The sequence below is a fragment of the Bubalus bubalis genome, chromosome 7 (genome assembly GCF_019923935.1).
Source record: "Bubalus bubalis isolate 160015118507 breed Murrah chromosome 7, NDDB_SH_1, whole genome shotgun sequence".
In the NCBI taxonomy this organism is placed as follows: Eukaryota; Metazoa; Chordata; class Mammalia; order Artiodactyla; family Bovidae; genus Bubalus; species Bubalus bubalis.
In genome coordinates this window covers 25,596,446-25,617,049 of record NC_059163.1, presented here as the reverse complement: position 1 = coordinate 25,617,049, position 20,604 = coordinate 25,596,446, and the positions used below count along the sequence as shown (strand labels likewise).

The following is a 20,604-nucleotide window of genomic DNA, read 5'->3' as shown; positions in this document are numbered from 1 at the left end:
TCTGTCTGGGAGGTCAGCCTGCTCATCAGAACCATGCTCTGCATCTGTGGGGCAGGAGTCACATAGCCTACTTGGCAGAATTGTTACAGAGTCGAGACAGTATTTGCAGAGCTCCTCCTAGGGTGCCTTGCACTCAGCAGTCAGTATGCACTCAGCGGTCACCCTCGTCATCAGTCACAGTCATCACCGATGTCAGAAATCCTGTCTATGTTAGGGGTGGAAGGAGGATCCAGTAGAGGATCCTCGGGTGACCTTGAGACCTCAGAGGTTTCAGTAGCCATGGTAACAACATCTCAGAAGCATCACTTCAGATCTTAATGACATGGCTGCTGAGAACCCTCCCTGCCTTCTTCCCCATCTCTCACAGTGGAGAATGAAAACCACTGTGACTTTGTGAAACTCCGAGAGATGCTGATCCGTGTGAACATGGAAGATTTACGAGAACAGACTCACACCCGCCATTATGAACTGTATCGGCGCTGTAAGCTCGAGGAGATGGGCTTCAAGGACACCGACCCTGACAGCAAGCCCTTCAGGTATGCGGGCACCTAGCAATCAGCTCCCCCAGGCAGCAGTCTCCGGGATGTCCTGGTGCATCACAGAAACACTCACTGGATTGAAATATCCAAGTGGGAGGGGGTCAGGCGAGGGCAGATTAACAGCGTGTATTGCCAGGCATTGCAGTACCACTTTGTCTGTATCACCTCGAGTAGCTGATGTTCCTGATGTCATTCCTGCATCCTCATTTTACAGTCGAGGAAGCGAAGGCACCACAACCTGCCCAAGTTGGAAGTGAGGGGCGTGAGTTTTGAACCCTGTTACACTCACAGAAGCATAGGACCTGGTTCAGGCGTTCATAAAGGTGTTGCCGCTCATTACAGTTGGCCCTGTTCATTTTTGCCAGACAGATTTAAGGTTGAACCTTGCCAGCAGTCCTATTTTGGCAGTGCTCTTACTGGATTTCGGTGAAGCCATACAGTTCTAAGAACACGAGTGAGTAGGAAAGGGAATAACTTACAGAGTGTCTGTTATGTATTTCCCCACACCGTTGATGGATGGAGATGAAGAGGAAGAATGTGAAGGGGAGAGTGTGGGATCAATATAGAGTTTTGTTGTTGTTTAGTCGCTAAGTTATGTCTGCTTCTTTGCAACCCCATGGACTTCTGCATCCCAGGTTTTGTGAGCCAGAGAGTGAGTGGCTGTCTGCAAAGGCCAGGCCCGGTGAGAACCCAGTGGTGGGGAAGGGTCAGCCAGGCAGAGGAAGGTGGGCTGCTGGGCTAGATTCGCCACCTCCTGGTACAGGAGAGAATCACTTTTCCATACTAAACTCATACAGTTTCTTTTCTTTTTAAATACGTATTTACTTACTTACTTATGGCTGTGCTGGGTCTTTGTTCCTGCACACCGGCTTTCTCTAGTTGCGTGGAGCGAGGTCTGCCCTCGAGTTGCAGTTCACGGGCTTCTCCTTTCGGTGGCTTCTCCTGTTTTGGAGCACTGGCTCTAGGTGCACGGGCTTCAGCACTTGGGGCGCTCCGGTTCAGTAGTTGCCTGAACAGGTTCAGGACCTGTTGGCCTGAGACATGTGGGATTGTCCCAGACCAGGGATTGAACCTGTGTCCCCTGCACTGGCAGGTGGACTCTCAGCCATTGGACCACCAGGGAAGTCCCTCTTGTAGTTTCTTAATGGGGATTTGAGTTGAGGTGATACGAGGTGTCTGTTCTATGGCTGTACCAATTGGGGGCTACAGTTCATTGGAAAAGACTGTTTTCCTTTGCTTTTGTGGCTGACCTGTAACTCACACTTGGATGTCTAGGAGCCGGCTGGCCACACATTTACCTCCCAAAATATGCCCGAGGCAGCCTGCGTGCAGCGTGGCAGACTGTCCCTGGGATCTGAGCTGCCTTTAGGATGGGAGGAGGTTATTTTCTTGGAGTCGCTTTAGAGATAGTTTTGTGAGATCTGGGATGGTTTCCTGGTAGAGTGCTCCTGAGTATCCTGCGAGAATGACTGGAGACCCCAGACAAAGGGCTTCTAACCGAGATGTTCACTTTTAGCCAGGTTTGCACCATTTAGTCTTGCCCTGGGGGCTTGTGAAACTGACCGTCTTCAACCACGGGAATGTGCTTTCTGAGGCAGCGTAGAGGATCCCTTTTTGTGTATACAGGTTCAGCTGATAGAAACTTGACTCCAAGATAGCCTCAACACAGTCCTGCTTATTAAGCTGGAGGAAAATGGTAGTTGATAGTGGCAGAAGCCATCTTTATTTTTTCATAGAGGTTTTCTCTCCTCATCCCTTCCCGCCCCACCACCCCCATAGACATGGAACAGAAGGAACCACAGAACAATGGAACCCATGTGCCTCCACTCTCATTCAAACCCAGACAGCGCTGAAGGATGAGGAGGCATCAGTCTGGGTTCAAGTCTTGGTCCTGCTACCACCGGACTTCTTAACTTGTCTGGGCTTCAGGTTCTTTATCTGTAAAATGAGGAACTGGGCTGGATCCGGGGATAGTAAGATCTAGTAGGAGTACTTTTTCCAGAATATGCCCCCGAGGAAATAAATGCGGTGGGTTCTATGAACCATGCAGTCTCTGTCCCAGTCATTCAGTTCCACCCTTATAGGATGAAAGCAGCCAGAAACCCTAACGAAAAGAACAGGTGTGGCTGCGTGGCTGTAAAAAAGATATTCACATCCTAAAAGTGGAGGGTTATGTTTAATGTTTGGTGGGACTTCAAGCCCAGGAGACAGCATCTCAAGTAACCCTGAGAGAACTGCTCTGAGGAGACGAGGGGAGGATCCATCAGGTTATATAGAAGTTTTGCCACAAAGGGCAGGTAGTCTGAACTGGTGCTGCTGCTGCCAAGTTGCTTCAGTCATGTCCGACTCTGTGCGACCCCATAGATGGCAGTGATCATTGTTAATTAAAGAAAACCAGGTAACCCGAGTGAAGGAATTTAGTGCTTCTCTATGTGTGGGAAGATGCAGGAGTCTGGACTCACTGAAGTCGTCCCTCTCATTTGCATTTTGGCCGTCCCAGGGCCAGTATCCTGTGGTTTTCACATCCGGAGCTCCCTTGGGGCTCACAGCGGGGAGTGGCTGCAGTCCAATGGCTGCTAGATCCCAGGTATTCTCCTTCCTGAGTTCCCTCAGGGCTCACCAGCTCACCTTGAAGGACTGTAATCGCTGATGACTGTGACATCCGTGTTTTCTGATATGGCAGGAAATATTCCATTTCTCAGCTGCGTTCCAATAAAACTGTAGTTAGAAAAACTGGAGGGGCCAGATTTCCCTCTCAGGCTCTAATTTGGCAGCCCCTAGACTACTAGATCGGGAGAAGGCAATGGCACCCCCTTCCAGTACTCTTGCCTGGGAAATCCCATGGACGGAGGAGCCTGATAGGCTACAGTCCATGGGGTCGCTGAGAGTCGGACACGACTGAGCGACTTCACTTTCACTTTTCACTTTCATGCACTGGAGAAGGAAATGGCAACCCACTCCAGTGTTCTTGCCTGGAGAATCCCAGGGACAGAGGAGCCTGGTGGGCTTCCGTCTATGGGGTTGCACAGAGTCGGACACAACTGACATGACTTAGCAGCAGCAGCAGACTACTAGATCATCACCTGGAGCCAGTGAGCTGCCTGCAGAAGTTAGACTGCATGTGACTATTTCTTAAGTCTGTTAGAGGTAGTTTACGTCCCCAAATGTTAAGCGTTCAGCACAGCTGTGTTCTTTTCAGCTCTGGAATTTGGAGTCTGTAATGCAGGCCCCTGGATGGTGAGGGTTTCCTGCTGCTGCCCCATCTCTGCATTTGAACGACAGTTTCTCCTGCAATGCCAGGGTAGTGCCCACCATGAGGAGCATTGCTGGGTGGGTCCAGCAGGCTGTTCCTGGCAGAGCGGGGCCCAGCCCACTGCTTCGGCCTCCCAGTCTGGCGGTGGAGGTCCTTGAGACTTGGAGAGAACATGCTTTATTCACACGTCTCCCCTTCCCCATTTGGTTCCATTTCTACTGGCCTGAGGGTTCCTTTTTGAGGACAAAAAAGCAGGAAATATATAATATTGGGTTGGCCAAAACATTTGGTTTTTATGTAAGATGGTATGGAAACCCCAATGAACTTTTGGGCCAACCCAATACATCTGTATCACCAAAACCTTTACTCTCTTCCCTGTATAAGAAAATAAGAAATAGAAGTAGACCTTCTATAAATAAACATCTCCTATCACCTGAGTTCCTGGGAACCCTGGAAGCAGTTTCTCCTCTTGGAGACCCACTCACTCAACCTCAGGTGGCCCTCTTGGTGCAGGCAAGATCCTTGGAATGTAAAAGTCAACTCCGAATCACAAGTCTTGGTGGGTTGTAAGGTGAAATGAACTTGGTTTTCCTTTCCTTGGAAACCAGGACTTTACAAAGAGCCCAGCCTCTCTCCTGGAGGAGTTTCCAGCCTCCTGGGCACTTCCTGTGGGCCTGACCCTGAGGGTTCACTGCGTGAACGATGACACAGTTAAGGAAAAGCAAAAGCCACAGTTAATCTGAGGGATTTCCTGGTATTTCACCATCAAAGTCATCACGCCTGGATGCTCAGAGAAGACATTTTTTTCCTGTGCATTTAGGGTGAGGTTGGAGGAGTATCAGTGAAGGACTCCGGGCTTTTATGTTCTCAAAGTAGAGAATTCCTTCTCAGGTATACAGTGAAGGCCACCCTCCCCTCTGGGCGCCACTTCTGTTTATACCACGTGTTCATAAAATAGAGAGAGGTCTGTAAAGCCGAGGATAATGAGTGGCGGCTCCCCTGAGTATTACACCGAACCAGGAGCCAGGCGAGCTCAGGGACAGGCCACATTTGAGCCTTGGAAGTGAGTCCCAGGCACAGAAGCCGAGTCTGTGCCCAGTACTGTCCTTCAACCTGCCTGCATTCAGAGTATTGTCTCTTTTGTCTTGTGGCAGACTCTTTGTGTCACTATGCATACACATCTCCAGGTGTCAACCTGCTTTTTCTGTTTTTTAAATGTTTATTTTGGCTGCACCAGGTCTTAGTTGCAGCTTGTGGGATCTAGTTCCCTGACCAGGGATCGAACCCAGGCTCCCTGCACTGGGAGCCTGGAGACCACCCGGAAAGTCCCTTCCTGCTTGTTCTGGTGCACATCTTTTCCACCTGCTGCCCTGCAGCCTTGGAGCTCATGCTTCACTCCAGCCAGAGCACCCGTGCCTTCCCAGGACTCAGGTCCCTCATACCCGGGCCCCCTTCTGGCTGGCATTTGGGGAAGAAGTGGGGGCGGGCTGTTCACAGAAGAGGGGATGGGTCTTGTCTCTGCCGCTCGTCTCCTGGACGCCACTGCCCTCTTCCCAGCTCTCCTGCACGCCTCCAAACTCCGCCTTCTCCTGCACTCTGCCTGTCAGGTCCTATATAGTGCTGCTTTACTGCCCTTCTCTCAAGGTCACACAGTTTGCATTCCCCTGAGACTTCTTTGTTTTTAGGAGCACCAAAGCCTTGCTTCTCCGGCCATGGGAGGTGAGCTCCCACCTGAGCTAGGTGGCCGAGGCGCATGTCCCAGCTCCGTCATTTCTTCATTGTGTGACCTGCACAGATTACTGAGCTCCTCTGTGTCTGAGTTTTTCCATCTATGAAACGTGTGGTGATAATAATACCCACTTCACAGTGTGGTTGTGAGGATGACGCATTTTCGTATGTAAATTCCTCCACTAACCCTGGTGACATATGGGACTCCAGCCTGCCCTCCCCTGGTGGTCCACGAGACCTGACAGGGAGAGAGCCGCGCTGCATGACTTAACCTGAGTGAAGGATGGGCTGGAGTGTCAGCGCTTGTTCTCCTTTGCCTTGACCTCTGTGGGCAGAGCCATCTTCTACTCAGACCTGTTGAGAGAAAATGAGAAGAGAAAGCCTGTGTTTCAGGCTGGCTTAAAGCCTCATGAAAATATTGTTCACTTCTCCCTTAGAAAAGTGTATTAGTAAATACAATTACAAATGAAGTTGGAAGAGCTAAAAATTGCAAAAGGTGTTATCCCCTTAGGTGTCTGAGTGGATATACTATAGGGCCAGTTCCTTCTAGACTGGGGTTCACTGGCTGGAGGCATTGGGGAGGGTGTCCAGTGTCTCTCGTTCACACATGGATTTCCGCACGTGCCTGGGGAGTGTCATCTGTGAATGCATATCTAAGAAACTTACTGCACTGGACTCCTTGGAGTGGGGTTTCTCTTTCCAGCATGTTGCTTGTCATCTCGTGTCAGAGCTCCACAGCCGCTTACTGTCCCCGGATGCAGCCATCTCATAAGCAGCCAGTGTTCAGATCATCTGGCTGCAGCAGCATCACTCTATCCTTTCTCTGGGATACGCGTTTCCCAACTTGGGGCCGCAAACTTCACTATGAAATACGTTCTACATCATGATCCAGTATATACATTGCATGAAACAATATCTGCTGTTCGTGTTTGTACTGCATTGTTTTTTTTTTTTTCCTGTCCTAGTCTCTAAACTTTTTAACAGATGGGTTAAGTCCCTCGACTGGGTCATGACTCAGTTTGAAAATGGATTTCCCAAAACGGGAGCCTAGGCTAGGCTGTGTATGGGACTGGCGAAGGCAGAGTCATTCTGAGAGTTCTCAGAATTCCTAGTAGTGTTACCCAAAGGAGATTCTCTCTGTGGGTCACTTAGCAAAACTTTCCATGATGAAACAGATTTGGGGAGCTCTAAGTTAATCAGTTTAAGCAGGTTTTTGTTTTGTTTGGAAACCAAAGGCCTTTTCGGAGCACTTAAGATGAGCCTTGGTTGGCATACTAGTTACTGTCCAGTCACCTGGAACATTTAAGAAGCACAGAGATTGCTTTGCCTTTGTCGGACATCCTGAGCCAGCATCTCCAGGAGTGGAGTTTAGAAAAGTCCAATAAAACCTGCCCAGGCAATGCTGACGTGCTGCAGGTCTTGGGAGCCCCTGCACTCTGGGGCTCTCCTAAAGAGAGGTCAAAGTGACACATTGCACCTTCCTTTCGTTCTTTCAACCTGGGATCCCTTCTTTTGAAGATTTCTTGAAATTAGTGGTCTTTGGAACACATTTTGGGTCATGTTTCTTGATAGTGTTTCTATAATATTGGCTTGGCCAACAGGTTCCTTTGGATTTTTTCCTAACATCTTAACGGAAAAACCCAAATGAAACTTTTTGGCAAACCCCAAAAGCAGTGGGTGTTCCACTGCTTGTTAGGAAAGGGAGACATGTTCATTATCTTAAAATCAACAAAAACTGGGTTCCCTCCCAAAATTTAACAGCAGGGACAGGTCATCCTCTGCCTTTGGCAATTCTGACCCAAGTAATGCTGTTGAAGAGTTTACTGGAAGCTAGCAAACAAAATCAAATTTGCAAATTATTTTGTACCTTTATTATCCCACGCATTTTTCTGTATCTGTGGCTGTAGGGTTTAAATGTCAAGTCCAAATATTGCTATTGTTAGCCAGCACTGATGTTGGCTACACTTGCTTTTGTGTTCTAAGATAATGTGGAAGCCAAATATACCTCCAGAAACTTGAGACTCCTAATTGTCCATTACTGGGTAGGTAGTGTTGATACACTTGAGGGCAGGAGAACTGATTTTTTCAGGGCCAGTAAGAGCACTGATTACAGAAATAGAAACAAACCTAATTAAGATATTTGTAAGTATGTTGCTATTCCCCCCCCCCCCCCCCCCATGTCCTTTTCCTCCTTCTGCATGGACAAGTGTGAACGCTGGGGTGGCTCTGGATGGAGCCTGGGGTCATCCACAGGTGCTCTTCATTTTGGAACCAGCTCTATGGATGAAATTGGTCCCTGGGTAAAGGTGGACAGTTCTGCAGACTTGTGTTACTGTAACAACTCTTGTTCTAGGGATAGTTCAAGGGAGAGCTAGAAATAATAATTTACCCACAAATGTTTCTCTGTGTGAGTGGGTGTGGGTGTCTGTTTTTCTAAGTTGTGTCACCAACGGTGCTTTTTCTGTAAATATATTTGTTCTGATTTGGAGGTGAAACTGAGTCCATGGCATTTGCTTTAAAATATTGGGCCCTAAGTTCTGTAGACAGTCAGGAGGTGGATGAGGTTTAAAATAAAAGTAAAACTCCTCCCTGCTCTATTTACAATTCATAATATCACTTGAAGAGTAGTAATTTTCTATAATATCTTTAGATACACTATTGTCTCTTTAAATGGTTCACTGAGTCTGTTTTCTAAACTGGGGGGTTGGAGGGAGCTGAGTGGGGGAGATGACATTTATCCAGCACTAATGTTATGTCAGATGCTTTTCTCGGTCTGCCCACATTCACCTCCCATAATCATATCCCTGGAAGGCATTGTATTCACATTTATATAGACAACATTGAGCTGAGAGCCTGTGCCCTTCCTCAGATCAGGCAGTAAACTGCTGTGAACCCCAAACCAGCTCTGATGGCTCTGTCTGGCTCCAGTGTCAATGCATGTCTCTCCCCACACCCCCTCTAACCTTCTAAAATTCTAATCATGTCTTCAGTGTCCACCTGGTACTGATCTGGGAGACACCAGCCTGCCCAGGCTGACCCTGTGTGAATATACACAGCAGACAGCCTGGGCAGTAAGAGGCATCCCATTAGTGCTAGGGGCTTTCCTGGTGGCTCAGTGGTAAAGAATCCACCTTCCTGTGTAAGAGACTCGGGTTTGATCCCTGAGTGGGGAAGATCCGCTGGAGAAGGAGATGGCAACCCGCTCCAGTATTCTTACCTGGGAAATCCCATGGAGAGAGGAGCCTGGCGGGCTACAGTCCATGGGGTCCCAAAAGAGTAGCGACTAAACAACAACATCAGCGTTAGTGCTATTCTGTGCTTACTGCCACATCTCTGGTTCCTATACGCTTGTCTTTCTGATCCTCACATAATTAAAAAAAGATGGTGCCATTTTATGTGTCCCTGAACCTGGTAAGCGGCAGCCTTATCTATTTTGAGGAAGCAGTTGGGTAGAAATTGTCTGAACTGAAATGTCTTATCATGCAACTTCACAACACTGTCCTTGGTTTGTGGCTTTTGAGTAGTCTTCAGGAGACGTATGAAGCCAAAAGGAATGAATTTCTGGGAGAACTTCAGAAGAAAGAAGAAGAGATGAGACAGATGTTTGTCATGAGAGTGAAGGAGAAAGAAGCTGAACTTAAAGAGGCAGAGAAAGAGGTGAGCCATCTGTCCTGCGTCCAGGGGAGACAGAGGAGATAAGCACTTGCCACGTGTATTCTATCAGAGAAGTGGCCTACCAGCGTGATGTGAAGAGCAGGACAGCCAGTCTCATTCCTGTTTCACAGATGGCGACACTGAGTGTCCTAAAGATTAAGGGGTTTATGCAGTCACATACCAACTTAGCAGCAAAGCCAAGACTAAAGCTAGATCTTAGATCTCTAGGCCTGATCCCAAAGCCCTTGTAGTTCCAGGCCAGGGTAACTGCTTCCTGGATTTCTTTTTTATTTCTTAAAAAAAAATTTTTTTTAAGCAGTATTTATTGATTATATTAGTTTTATTTTGAGAAGTTTCTTAAAATACAAATTAGAGCTTTTGGTCTATCACTTTTGGAAGTTCTTTCTAATAATTAAGCACACAAACTAAATCATTACCACTTTAAAATAGTTTAAGCACACAAAATCTGCCTAAAACTGCACAGATAAACATATATTTGATTATATAAACATATATGCCCCTATTATTTAAATTAAACCAAGAAATTAATTTAGTTGCCATTAGATTAATGTTGGAGAAGGCAATGGCACCCCACTCCAGTACTCTTGCCTGGAAAATCCCATGGACAGAGGAGCCTGGTAGGCTGCAGTCCATGGGGTCGCTGAGGGTCAGACACGACTGAGCGACTTCACTTTCACTTTTCATTTTCCTGCATTGGAGAAGGAAATGGCAACCCACTCCAGTGTTCTTGCCTGGAGAATCCCAGGGACAGGGGAGCCTGGTGGGCTGTTGTCTATGGGGTCACACGGAGTCGGACACAACTGAAGTGACTTAGCAGCAGCAGCAGATTAATGTAGTGTGGAAGCTTTTAAGATCACTTAATTAAATGTAAATGTATCCTTTTTATTTGCATTTGTTTCTTATACATAATACCCTAAATATACTGCTAAATGTATGCATAGTATATTGTAAAATAAATAACTGAACATTTTCAGACATATGAATTATTTCACATGGTAATGAGTAGTAATTTGTTTTCATCTTAAGTAATATTTTCAATACAGTAAGTTTTCAAAGAGTTTAGAATGAAGGAATCAATTCTGTTCAGATTTTAAAATGACCCAATTCTTTAGCTGATATAGCTTAATGAATATTACTCATTTTCTCCTGTTAAAAGATAAACTGAGGTACATTAAAATTTATGAGTCTGTTTGTATGGACATCAATTGGAATCGGGCCTCATGGATTTCTGAGTAACATTTATCCCACTGAGAAAAAGACATAGGTTTGCCTTGATGGTAGATAATGAAAAACCTAGAGTTTACTTAATAGCTAAGTACTCAACATAGTTTTGCTGCAGGGAAAAGAAAGTTGAGCCTTATTTGCTGTTGGCTTTAAGTATCAAGTGAATGCTGGGTAAAAAATCTAGAATCATTCAGTGCGGACGTTTCCCTCTGTCCCTCCTTCCCTTTCTCTTCCTGCCTCCCCACCCTCCCTTCTTCCCTCTCCCCCTGTTTTTGTTTCTGCATTGTGATATTTTTCTAAATTTAGTTTGTCAAGGTTCAGAAATTTCTCTACATGCTCTTTTTATTTGCATAGTCTGTATACGTCTATCTGTAGTCATTATGTAAGTCTTCAAGTAAATATGTATTATCTATTTTGAAAAGAACTACTCTTACCATTAGGTAAGTTTCTTACTAGGAGCATGGATGATTTTAATTTTCTTCTTTATGCTTTTTACAATGACTGTATTCTGTTATCCGAAAAACTGCACAGAGATTTATCTTAGTCCTAAGGGATCCAAGTCTCAATAGAGCACAGCGCTCCACAGGATGCTCTTCAGACCTCTGCCTGGCTCAGCTCTAGATCCAGATCCCCTTTGGGAACTGGACCACAGGCAGCACCACGTGTGTGTTTCTGAACAGATGCAAGCAGCCTTAGACCAGCAAGCATCCCAGCCCCTCCCTCAAGCTTGTTCTCCTCCTCTCCTTTTCAGCTCCACGAGAAATTCGACCTCCTCAAGCGGACACACCAAGAAGAGAAGAAGAAAGTGGAAGACAAGAAGAAGGAGCTGGAGGAGGAGGTGAACAATTTCCAGAAGAAGAAGGCAGCCGCCCAGTTGCTCCAGTCCCAGGCCCAACAGTCTGGGGCCCAGCAAACCAAGAAAGACAAGGATAAGAAAAAGTAAGCGGTGTCCCCCATGCAGCGGGGTCTCTAACAGTTTATTCCTCTTGCATGTCTCTACTTTTCCCATTTGCAGACTGGAAACTGGTCTGTTACCAGAAAGATAAAAGCAAGTATTTTCTCTACAGTGCAGGGGAGACGATAAAGGTTTTTAAAGTATATCTAAAGGGTACACAAACACTCATGTCTAAAACTTGACCACACGATCAAGCAATCAGGACTGGAGCCGCCTGTCGTCTCCAGTAGCATCTTCTGCACCAATACTAGGACTCTCGAGAAGACAGTGTATTTCTCTTCACTACTCTCTGGAGACAATCCTCCTGGCTCTTGATGAAAGAGCATCCTAAAATTATGATTGTTAGAATTATTTTTCTATTCTCTCTTGTAAGGCTTGAGAAGCCAGTCACTGACCGTCTTGTTCCCAAAATGAAAGATTCAGAAGAACTGCCAGTGGCCACTAGTTTTCCTCTGAACAAGATGATGAATTGTTTTATTGTGAAAATGAAATCAAAATGCCCATCCTATTAAGACACTTCCACCAGCTCTCAAGACATACCTGTATCCACACACACAAAGAAATTTTTTTTTTAATATAGCCTTGATTTAATGTGCTGAGGGGTCAGACTCTGCTCCTGAGTTGTCACTCCCTATGATATTCCAGCAGCAGTGGCCTGAAGCCAGTGGGGGATTTGGGCCTGCCTTGAAATTCTCCTGTAATTTGAAGCTTTATGGAAATCACCTGAAAGACTCAAGGGTGCCGTTTTATGACAATTACTGTTGGTCTGACAGTAAGCACAGTGGTCAGTAAGTTACCTTAGAAGAAAACCTTAGTGGCGGCCGGGTGGTGAGCCCATGGGTGCCACCCTCTTCGTTTAATACGTGACCCTCTGAGGGCAGTGAGGAGCCAACTCAGAGCATGTTTCAGGATTCTTGCTCTCCACCCTCAGATGCTAAGGTGCCAGGGGAGAGGCTGACAACTAAGTAAACACTAAAAATGTTGGTACTGGAGCAGGCAGAAAATTACGTTCTTAGATGTAATATGGCAGACAGGCTGGAGCCTGCGCAGTCCTCAGGTCTGATCAGTGGACAGTGAGCACGGCAGTGAGGTGTTCATCTCGGTCAGTGTGCAGACCTGCCCCGCAAGGAATACTGTTATGTTGTCTGTGGTAGAAACCAACATGCACTGCTCCGTGACATGCAGAGAGTTTGCAGTTCTCCTCTGCAGACCTTGACTTTCCAAGCTCTGAGCCAGCAAGCAATGTGTGAAGGGAGCAGGGGAGCAAGCAGATTTTCTAAGCAATAGAAGGTAGTCAGTGTAGGTGAGCTGTGGTGTTGAATGGGGTTGGTACAGACCCAACCGATCGAAGGACTCCAGGGGCTGAAAATTGAGTCATGCTGTATTAATTCTGAGTGACAGCTGCCTAGATTATAATCCAGTTGAAGAACGCGCTTTGTAGTAGCTCTACACGTTGGGGGCAGTGTCGGTCACTAATGGTGACGATCCCCATGCAGTCAGAGATTGGTGATTCCTTTAGGGAAGACACAATGAAAGCCATTTGGCATCATACCCTTGTTGATCCAAACCAACCCAGGATAAAAATAGGTTGTGTGTGTGTGTGTGTGTGTACGTGTGTACACACATCTATAGGCATGAACGAAATAGAAAAAAGCTGCTGACTCATGTTTTAGGAAACCCAAAGTCAAGTTTTCTTACCCTGAAGCACAAAGTGCATAAAGGTACACGTTTTAGAACTAAAAATGTTTTTATAAAAGACCAGCAGTGTTCCAAGGATATCTCATTTATACTGGATGTGCCTTTAAGCAATAAATATTCCAAGAGCTGATCAGCATTGTGCCTCCATTTTCAACAGTCTCTCTAATAACAGACTTCTCCGTGTAAGGAGGTTTTTCTTATCCTTTAGAACGTTTTAGGTTATTTTCTTCCCAGCCTTGGGCCTTAGACATTTATAATGCTTTTCAAGTTTATGTGAAGTGCGTGTGAATTCTATTTTAGCCTTATTTATACATTCTCAGTTATTATTAATAGGGTTAGACTGAGTTTGGTGCGCAAGAGTCACCAGATGTTGTGCCTGACAACAGCACGAGCTTTTTGGTAACTTCTTCTAGGAACTTCAGCTCCCTTTCCCATTTGAACAGTGAAAGCAATTGCCAGCTGGAGGCCGGAAGTGTAAAAGTGGAAAAGAAAAATTACTTCTCTTACTGCCAGTGGAGAGTTTTGGTTAGAGAGGACCACAGACAGACAGTGACCAGGGGAACTAGAACAGTACTTTGAAAATACATGGGAGGCTCTTTCCTTCTTGCGTAGCTGGAGGAGGAGCATGGGAGCTGTTCGAGGGAGAAAATTTAAAAAGAGATGCGTGTTTATTCACCGGCTATGCTTCCACCTCAGAGCTTAACTAAGTTTTTCTAATAGTTTGAAATTCTTTGTTTTTTTCTATTCTAATGACACGCTCCCTCTTTAACGTAGGTAAGGCTTTGTACTTCCTCCTTGACCTGTAGTGGCATGAGAGCATATTACATGTCCTAAGATTACAGACAAGGTAGAACTAACCCTGGTACTGCCTTTAACTGGACCCCACCTCCTGCCATCTCTGGCCACCAAGTCATTTTCCTTGCTCACGGCTACACCTCAGTGGTGGAAGTGCCCGAGGGTAAGTTGTTCAGTAGACAGTGTTCATCTTTTCTGAAAACTTTGCCAGCCGGCAGTTTGGGGGTTTAAAGACGCATCCATTCCAAAAAGAAAGTTTTAAAATCTCATTTTAAAACTATACCTGGCATCTGATAATGACAGTTTACAGAATCATCCACTCATTTTTTTTTTTAAACATATTTTGATTCTTGCTAAGGAATGAAGTTGCATGTTTTGGATTTGCCTAAAATTAGACGTGTGGATCTTGAACTTGGTGTTGCTTTATACCTAAGAGGGGGAAGGCTCCTGGCATTGCTATAGCTGTAACCATATAATGATCGTCCTTTTTTTTCCCCCTCCCAAATAGATCAATAGCATGTCCTCCATCCACTATATTCCAACTGCCAAATTATTTGTTCAAAGACGTTTATTGTATATTTATTTATTCTCTGACTCTAGCAGCTCAGAAATGGAATTTTCAGCTATTCAGTACTGCTGTGATGCCCAAATCTAATAGATCATGGTTTTGTGTTATGAGAAAATAAAAAATCAAACCGCAAATCTTCCCAGTAGAACATGTAATGGTTTCAAGAAGTCACTCGTGAATTCCGAATGACCTGCAAATGGAAACTAACCATGTGTTCTTTAATTCAGTATTAAAATTTTGCTTTTGCTTGTCATGTAGTATATAGCTTACTCAAATTTTTGGTTTTAATTTCTGTCGATTCCATAATCATTGCATGAGCATTCACCATCACCGAATGCTGGTGCTGGCGCTCCTAATTTTCCTTCTTTTAATTTATTATTATTTCTAACTTTTTTGTTTTGTTTTTTAACTTGCAGTGCAAGCTTCACATAAAGCCTGGCAAGCCAAGGATGGTCCGCATTCACCTGCTTTTGCAGTAATATTGTATCTCTGCCATCTGTGTCCTTTTATTTTTTTATTTTTATTTTTCCCCCTTCCCCAGACACCATATAACTATTAACTCATTTTGCTGAATGTTGTTGGGGGGTGGAAAATGATAGAACAAGGGAGTCACAGCAAAAGCTATGTGCAGTGGGACTTTGTTTCTGGAAACGCAAATGACTTGCCGTTTATGCCAATTCAGAGTGGCGGCAGCAAGCATGCCTGTCCTGTGACTCGAGTGTTGCTTGGGACCAAGGGAAGGAGGCTAAATTCCTCCATGTACGTCTGACAGGAAAACTTCTCACCACCTCAGCAGCTGAACTGTAAACCTGAATAGCTCTGACAACTTGCTTTTCTTGATTATTCATCTCCATGATGGAAAGGCTCTGAACGCCTTCTGCTGCTTCTCCTCACCTGCCCCAACCAAGGTAGCTTTGTATGTAGGCAGAACGGTGGGTAAGCTTTACCTGACTTTCACCCTTGCATGGATTTTTTAAAATTATTACTATAATAACATTATTTGGCCTGGATTGTGGATCTGTTCAGACTGGTTTGTCTCCTCTTATGGCTTTAAAAACATGTCTGAACCCCTATCTTAAGTCCTAGCCAAGTTGGCCTGTAATAAGAAATCAGTGATTATATTTACTTGTGTCAGGGCAGCCTTGGCCCTCTCACAGATAGCCCTCTCCAAGGCTGATCATACAACGTTCTTAGTAGAAGAGTCTTCTACTAAAATTAATGGGCTTTCTGCAACTTGTTTGCTACTAACAATACCCCATCTTTTCATAAACACACCTAAATCTGCTCTCAGTAGGCTGAGGGCGAGGGCCTAATGACTGACTCCAGGATATCAGTGCTTTGAGTAACATTTTTCAATAATTCCAAGGAGAAATTTTCCAGAAATATTTAAAATAGAAAATTTGTTATAAACTGTATCATCTTGCAGCACAAGTTTGAGGAGATTTTGTCATTTTAAGGTAGAAATGGGAAGGGACATAATACAAACCCATGAGTCAAGAAAGCAGAAATCCAACTTCACATCCCAATTTCCTTGCATATTTTGATATTTGGCCAAAAGAGGGATGAAGGAATAGAACATCTGGTCTTTCAAATCCAGTTGTCTTGAAGGAATGGCCTCACCAAGACTCGCTCAACCTGCCCTCTACGTTTAAGACCCATTGCCCCATCAACAAGAATTAGGAATTAGTCACATTTCAGGACATAGACTACATATGCCAGATTTGTATGGAAAGGAGCATACCTAATTTATTTTCTATACTTTTCCTTCTTGAAGCTTATCCTTTCAGTTTCTTAGTTATCCCCCCTCCCCCCATAAAAACAAAACACTCCCAGCTTCTCTCTGACTCCATAGTCTCCAACTTCTTACTTGAAAGAATAACATTTCTTATGAATCTGACCCTTCACCCCTGCGTTTTCCTTTTGGCCCTCCCTAGTCATCCATTAGATGGGCTTCTCTAGTGGCTCAGATGCTAAAGGATCCACCTGTAATTCAGGAGACCCAAGTTCAATCCCTGGGTCGGGAAGATCCCCTGGAGAAGGGTCTTCATTAAGTCATACATTAAGTGAACAGAACACATACACACTTTTTTAAAAAAATTTAAATAGTAAGTCTCTAGCTGATTTCAGTAAATTTTCAACCTTCTCTTTATCCTCAACTCTTAGGGAAAGAAGGAATGGGCTTCCATGAACTGATTTAGGCTTAACTAGGCAAAGCAAGGAATCAGTTTTCATGGAAGCTCAAACTAAGCTGGGATAGAAACTGCAAACCAGAAGCGGCAATAGAGGTATAAAGACAGGCTTTAGAAGCTCCGGGATCAGTGTTTCTGCTTTTGTTTTTGAATGATTCTAGTCTGAAGCTAGCTGTGCAGCAGCCAGACATCAGGTGGCATGCTGATTCTAATCGTGGGCTGAATTTGCTCAGACGCTGTGCACCAGACAGAAGCTTGAATACTAGTGCTGTATGCTTGTTCCAATCATTGCTTGTGTGCTCATTTTTGTGCCTTGTAACAGGAAATACACTTCTAAATCCTAAGAATGCATCCCTTGAAAATGACCATTTTACATGCATCGCTAAAGCCTTTTTAAAGTGAGCCCAACCGCAAAAGGCATCCAGCTGACTTTTTGATTCCAAGATTGTTGATTGATTTTTTCCCCCCATTAAATTTTTCACAGAAAAACAAATCATGGAGAGTCAGGGAATAAAAAGTCAAAAGAAACATATAAAAGCTTTTTTTTTTTTTTTTTTAAAAAAAAAAAAACTGCGTTGCTTCTGAACTTTTTTCTGCCCCTGCTCCCCGGTCCTGTTTGGTTTGTTATTGCTGCCCTCTCTTCTTTCTGTATCTGTGCCTTTTTTCACAGTAGTCCTTGGCTCTGCACGGAGTAAATGATACCCTCAAATCTAATTGGATGTGCTTTCGCCTTTGCATGTAAGTACAGTAGTAAGAAACCTTTGAGATCTTTTTGGCTTTTTAGAGAAACAAATGGGATAGGTGGAATTATTTCTTTTTTCCTGGATGGGGGTAGGGAGGTATTGGTTTGAGTAGCCTTTGTTTTCTTTTTTTAAAAGAAAGAAAACTATATTTTAAATGGCTCACATTTCTTTTTCACAAGAAACAGAGATTTGACTTTTCCTTGGTGTCAGTGTGGAAGTCAGAAATTATCAATCCCAGTCTGTGTTCTACATAGTGTTGTGGGTTCATTGGATATTACAGAAGGTCCTTGGTTCTCTTTTGTTGTTATTTTTGCTTGTGCCATGTGATGTGCAGGACTTCAGTCTCCTGACCAGGGATTGAACCTGAGTCCTCAGCAGTGAGAGCGTGAAGTCTTAACCACTGGACCCCCAGGGAAGTCCCAGAGGGTCCTTGGTTCTGACTGTGTAAGTAAAGCTAGAATGAGAAACTACTACCTTCCACTAGAGAAAAACAAGAGAAAGTTTTTTTCATATTACACTGCCTTTATGACTGCTTAGTTTTTTGGTGATCCTGGTTTAATGATTTTTCCCTTGTGCTAACTACTACCAAGGATCACTTTTTTTTTTTTTTTTTTTTTTTTTGCCAAGACAGCTCTTGCTGGCCCTTCCCCAGATCTTTTGTTCAACCATTATGACCATGCTTTTGCTTCTTCTGGACTTTAGATACCTATGACAGTTTCAAGAAGGATGTGATGGAAAAGCACTTATGAGAATTTACGGGCAGTTGAGAGACGACCTTTTCTCAGCTTAGGCTCTTTATTAATTGGTGGTGGTTTTGTCCAGAAAGGACACCTCAACCAGGGGAACATTTAACAGAATGCTGGGCACAGGTTACTCATCTTCTTTCTCTGCTTTGTGATCTCACCAGCAATAACACCTCATATCTTGTGCACCTCAAACAAACAGACTTGGTTTCCTCACTTGCTTGACATATCCATCGGTGTTTCATAATACAGACTGTTGAATCAGGTTTTCAGCTGTTACCAACTCATGTCATACTGTCTCTGTGTGGTCCTACCAAAACTGTGCATTGAGATCCCTTTGCTTTGCCATTTGCAAGTGTCTGAAGTTGTCAAGTCTCAACTTCCAGAAGTCTTGGTTCCATTGACAGGATACATATGTGATGACTCTTTAGGGGGAATTGACGTCAAGTCTAGATTGTATGTAGGTATGAAGGGAATTTTTTAAATAAATGGAAGATTAAGCTGTGAACAGCATTACAACTGTGTCTGTTCCTTAATTTTAAAATATGCTGATATGCCTTAAACTGTAGTTGTAGATCACTGTCATTTTGCTGTTGGAAAATAACCAATGTTTTTAAAACTGTTGTGTAATCTCCTTTCAGTGTTAATGCAGAATTGTCATATATGTAAACTGCATGTTAGACACTTGTCTTTTTTAAAAAACTAAAACAACTGTATTGGTGTGAAGCATATCATTTTTTTCAAGTATGAAAGTAATCCCGTAGCAAACTGGCTCGGTCATTTGGTGTCTGTGGAGGTAGGAGCGTGGTGGACAGGTAATCTATGCATATCACTAGTGCCAAGAACATAAAGTGGGGGAAAATATATTTTTACCCAAACATTGTGTGCCCTTTTGTGAGTTCTTTTTAGTCACTGTTTGATATACAAATGTACACGTGTTTATAATACTGGATAAAAGAAATAGGGATGGAAGTGTCTCATGCTTTCCTGCTTTGTCTGGACTTGAACTGCTACCATCTGGGCAGCACCACCTCCTCCAAGACGCTTGCCACGTGGTGTTCTGTGCTTCATACACCGTCTCTGCCACCCTCTGTCCCCCATTCCCATCCCCTTCTACCCTGATTAGCACCCCACCGCCCCCGCCGAGGCAGCCTCTTCTTCCTCGGCCTCTGGTGCCAGCTCTACTGCTGTTGCTCCCCACCTCGACTGCCATCCTTTTACTGACACACCACTGTTCCTTCAGTTTGTTGTAGAGAAGCTCCTTTTTTTTTTAAAGCCTTTTAAGAATCAACTTTGAATCTGAACCTTTCTTTTTTCTCTTCTGTAGCTTCTTCTTTATGTAACCATCCTGTTGACAAGCCCTACTCTCTCCTAATGGACATAGAGCATTAGAAGAGCAGGAGCTGTCTGTTCACACGTGTTGGGGAAGAGTTACCTCATTTCCACCATCGCCTCCTGTTCTTTAAAGTCTGGGTCAAATACTGCACTGCTGTTTGTATTTGTCAATGTCTGTTTACAAACCACTGCCCATAGTGGTTACTAAAATGACTTATCGTCACCAAAAACAGTAATACTTAATAATACTCCTTAAAAGGAAATTGAGTGAAACAGAGAACTTGGGCCAAAACCCAAAGTAGCCATGTGTTGGGATCTTGCTTAGCTGTCACGTTCTTGAAGCTGCTGACCCAAGAACTCATGGACTGAAGACAGCATGGACCCTAGTCTGAGGGTCCACAAACGATCTCATGTAAACTCCAGACCTCTGTCCCATGAGCGACCTTCTGAACAGTCCCATCAGGACCCTCAACCATCCATCAGGTCATAAGATTGGGGCAACAGTTTTCCTTCCTCTTGGTAGCTTGATGGGTTGTTTTGAAGTTTGGGGTATTTTTCTAAACATTTGATATTGCATGAACAAAGATGGCTGCAAGTTTTAAATTTGGAGTGTTCTATTGATACAATATTTTTATTTTTCAGCTGATCGTCTGCCTCTTCAGAGAGAGAAGTGGGCATCCTTCCTTTAAATTCAGGAACCATTGTTGTTTTATTTGACTCTTTCTGTTACCTGCATCCTATATATAAGTTTTTGGGGTTTGGGACTCTGTTTTGGAAAAAAAAAATTTTTTTTCTACTTAGCCAGTTTTATGTATTGGTTATTCAGACTTAGTTTTGGTATCAAAATTATGCCAATTTTAAGCTCAAGGGGAAAGTTAGGTGACATTCAAGCCACAGAACCGTGTTTCAGATGCTCCTCATCGCAGACACAGCAGCAAGCCCCAGTGCTGTCACTGGGACTTTGACCTGCAAGTCTTAATCATGTTTAAAATGTGCCAGGGCTGGGTAGGTGGTTTTTCTGCCTCTGGGACTCAATTTATATTTAAAGGTACGTTAAAATAACTTTCTGGCCCATGCTTGCCTTTTTATTTATTGTGAAGCTCTTCTTTACCACGTGTCCAGAGTTTTTGTGTCCTGGACCATGGAAACAAACCCCCAA

The 20,604-nt window shown here is 44.2% G+C and overlaps 1 protein-coding gene across 7 annotated transcripts in view; it reads left to right on the top strand.

Moving 5' to 3' along the window:
• Positions 1–20,604, top strand: part of SEPTIN11 (septin 11) — a 112,576-nt gene that overhangs the window by 77,699 nt on the left and 14,273 nt on the right. For 2 of the 7 annotated variants that reach the window (XM_044945744.2, XR_006552173.2), the window contains exons 7-9: positions 368–536; positions 9,045–9,177; positions 11,171–11,358. In XM_044945744.2, the coding sequence (XP_044801679.1) occupies positions 368–536; positions 9,045–9,177; positions 11,171–11,358 (490 nt within the window). Of the gene's footprint in view, positions 1–367; positions 537–9,044; positions 9,178–11,170; positions 11,359–14,851; positions 18,827–19,437; positions 20,052–20,087; positions 20,246–20,604 lie in introns of those variants that run through there. The other 5 variants (XM_025289860.3, XM_006059942.4, XM_006059941.4 and 2 more) reach the window with 5 other exon arrangements.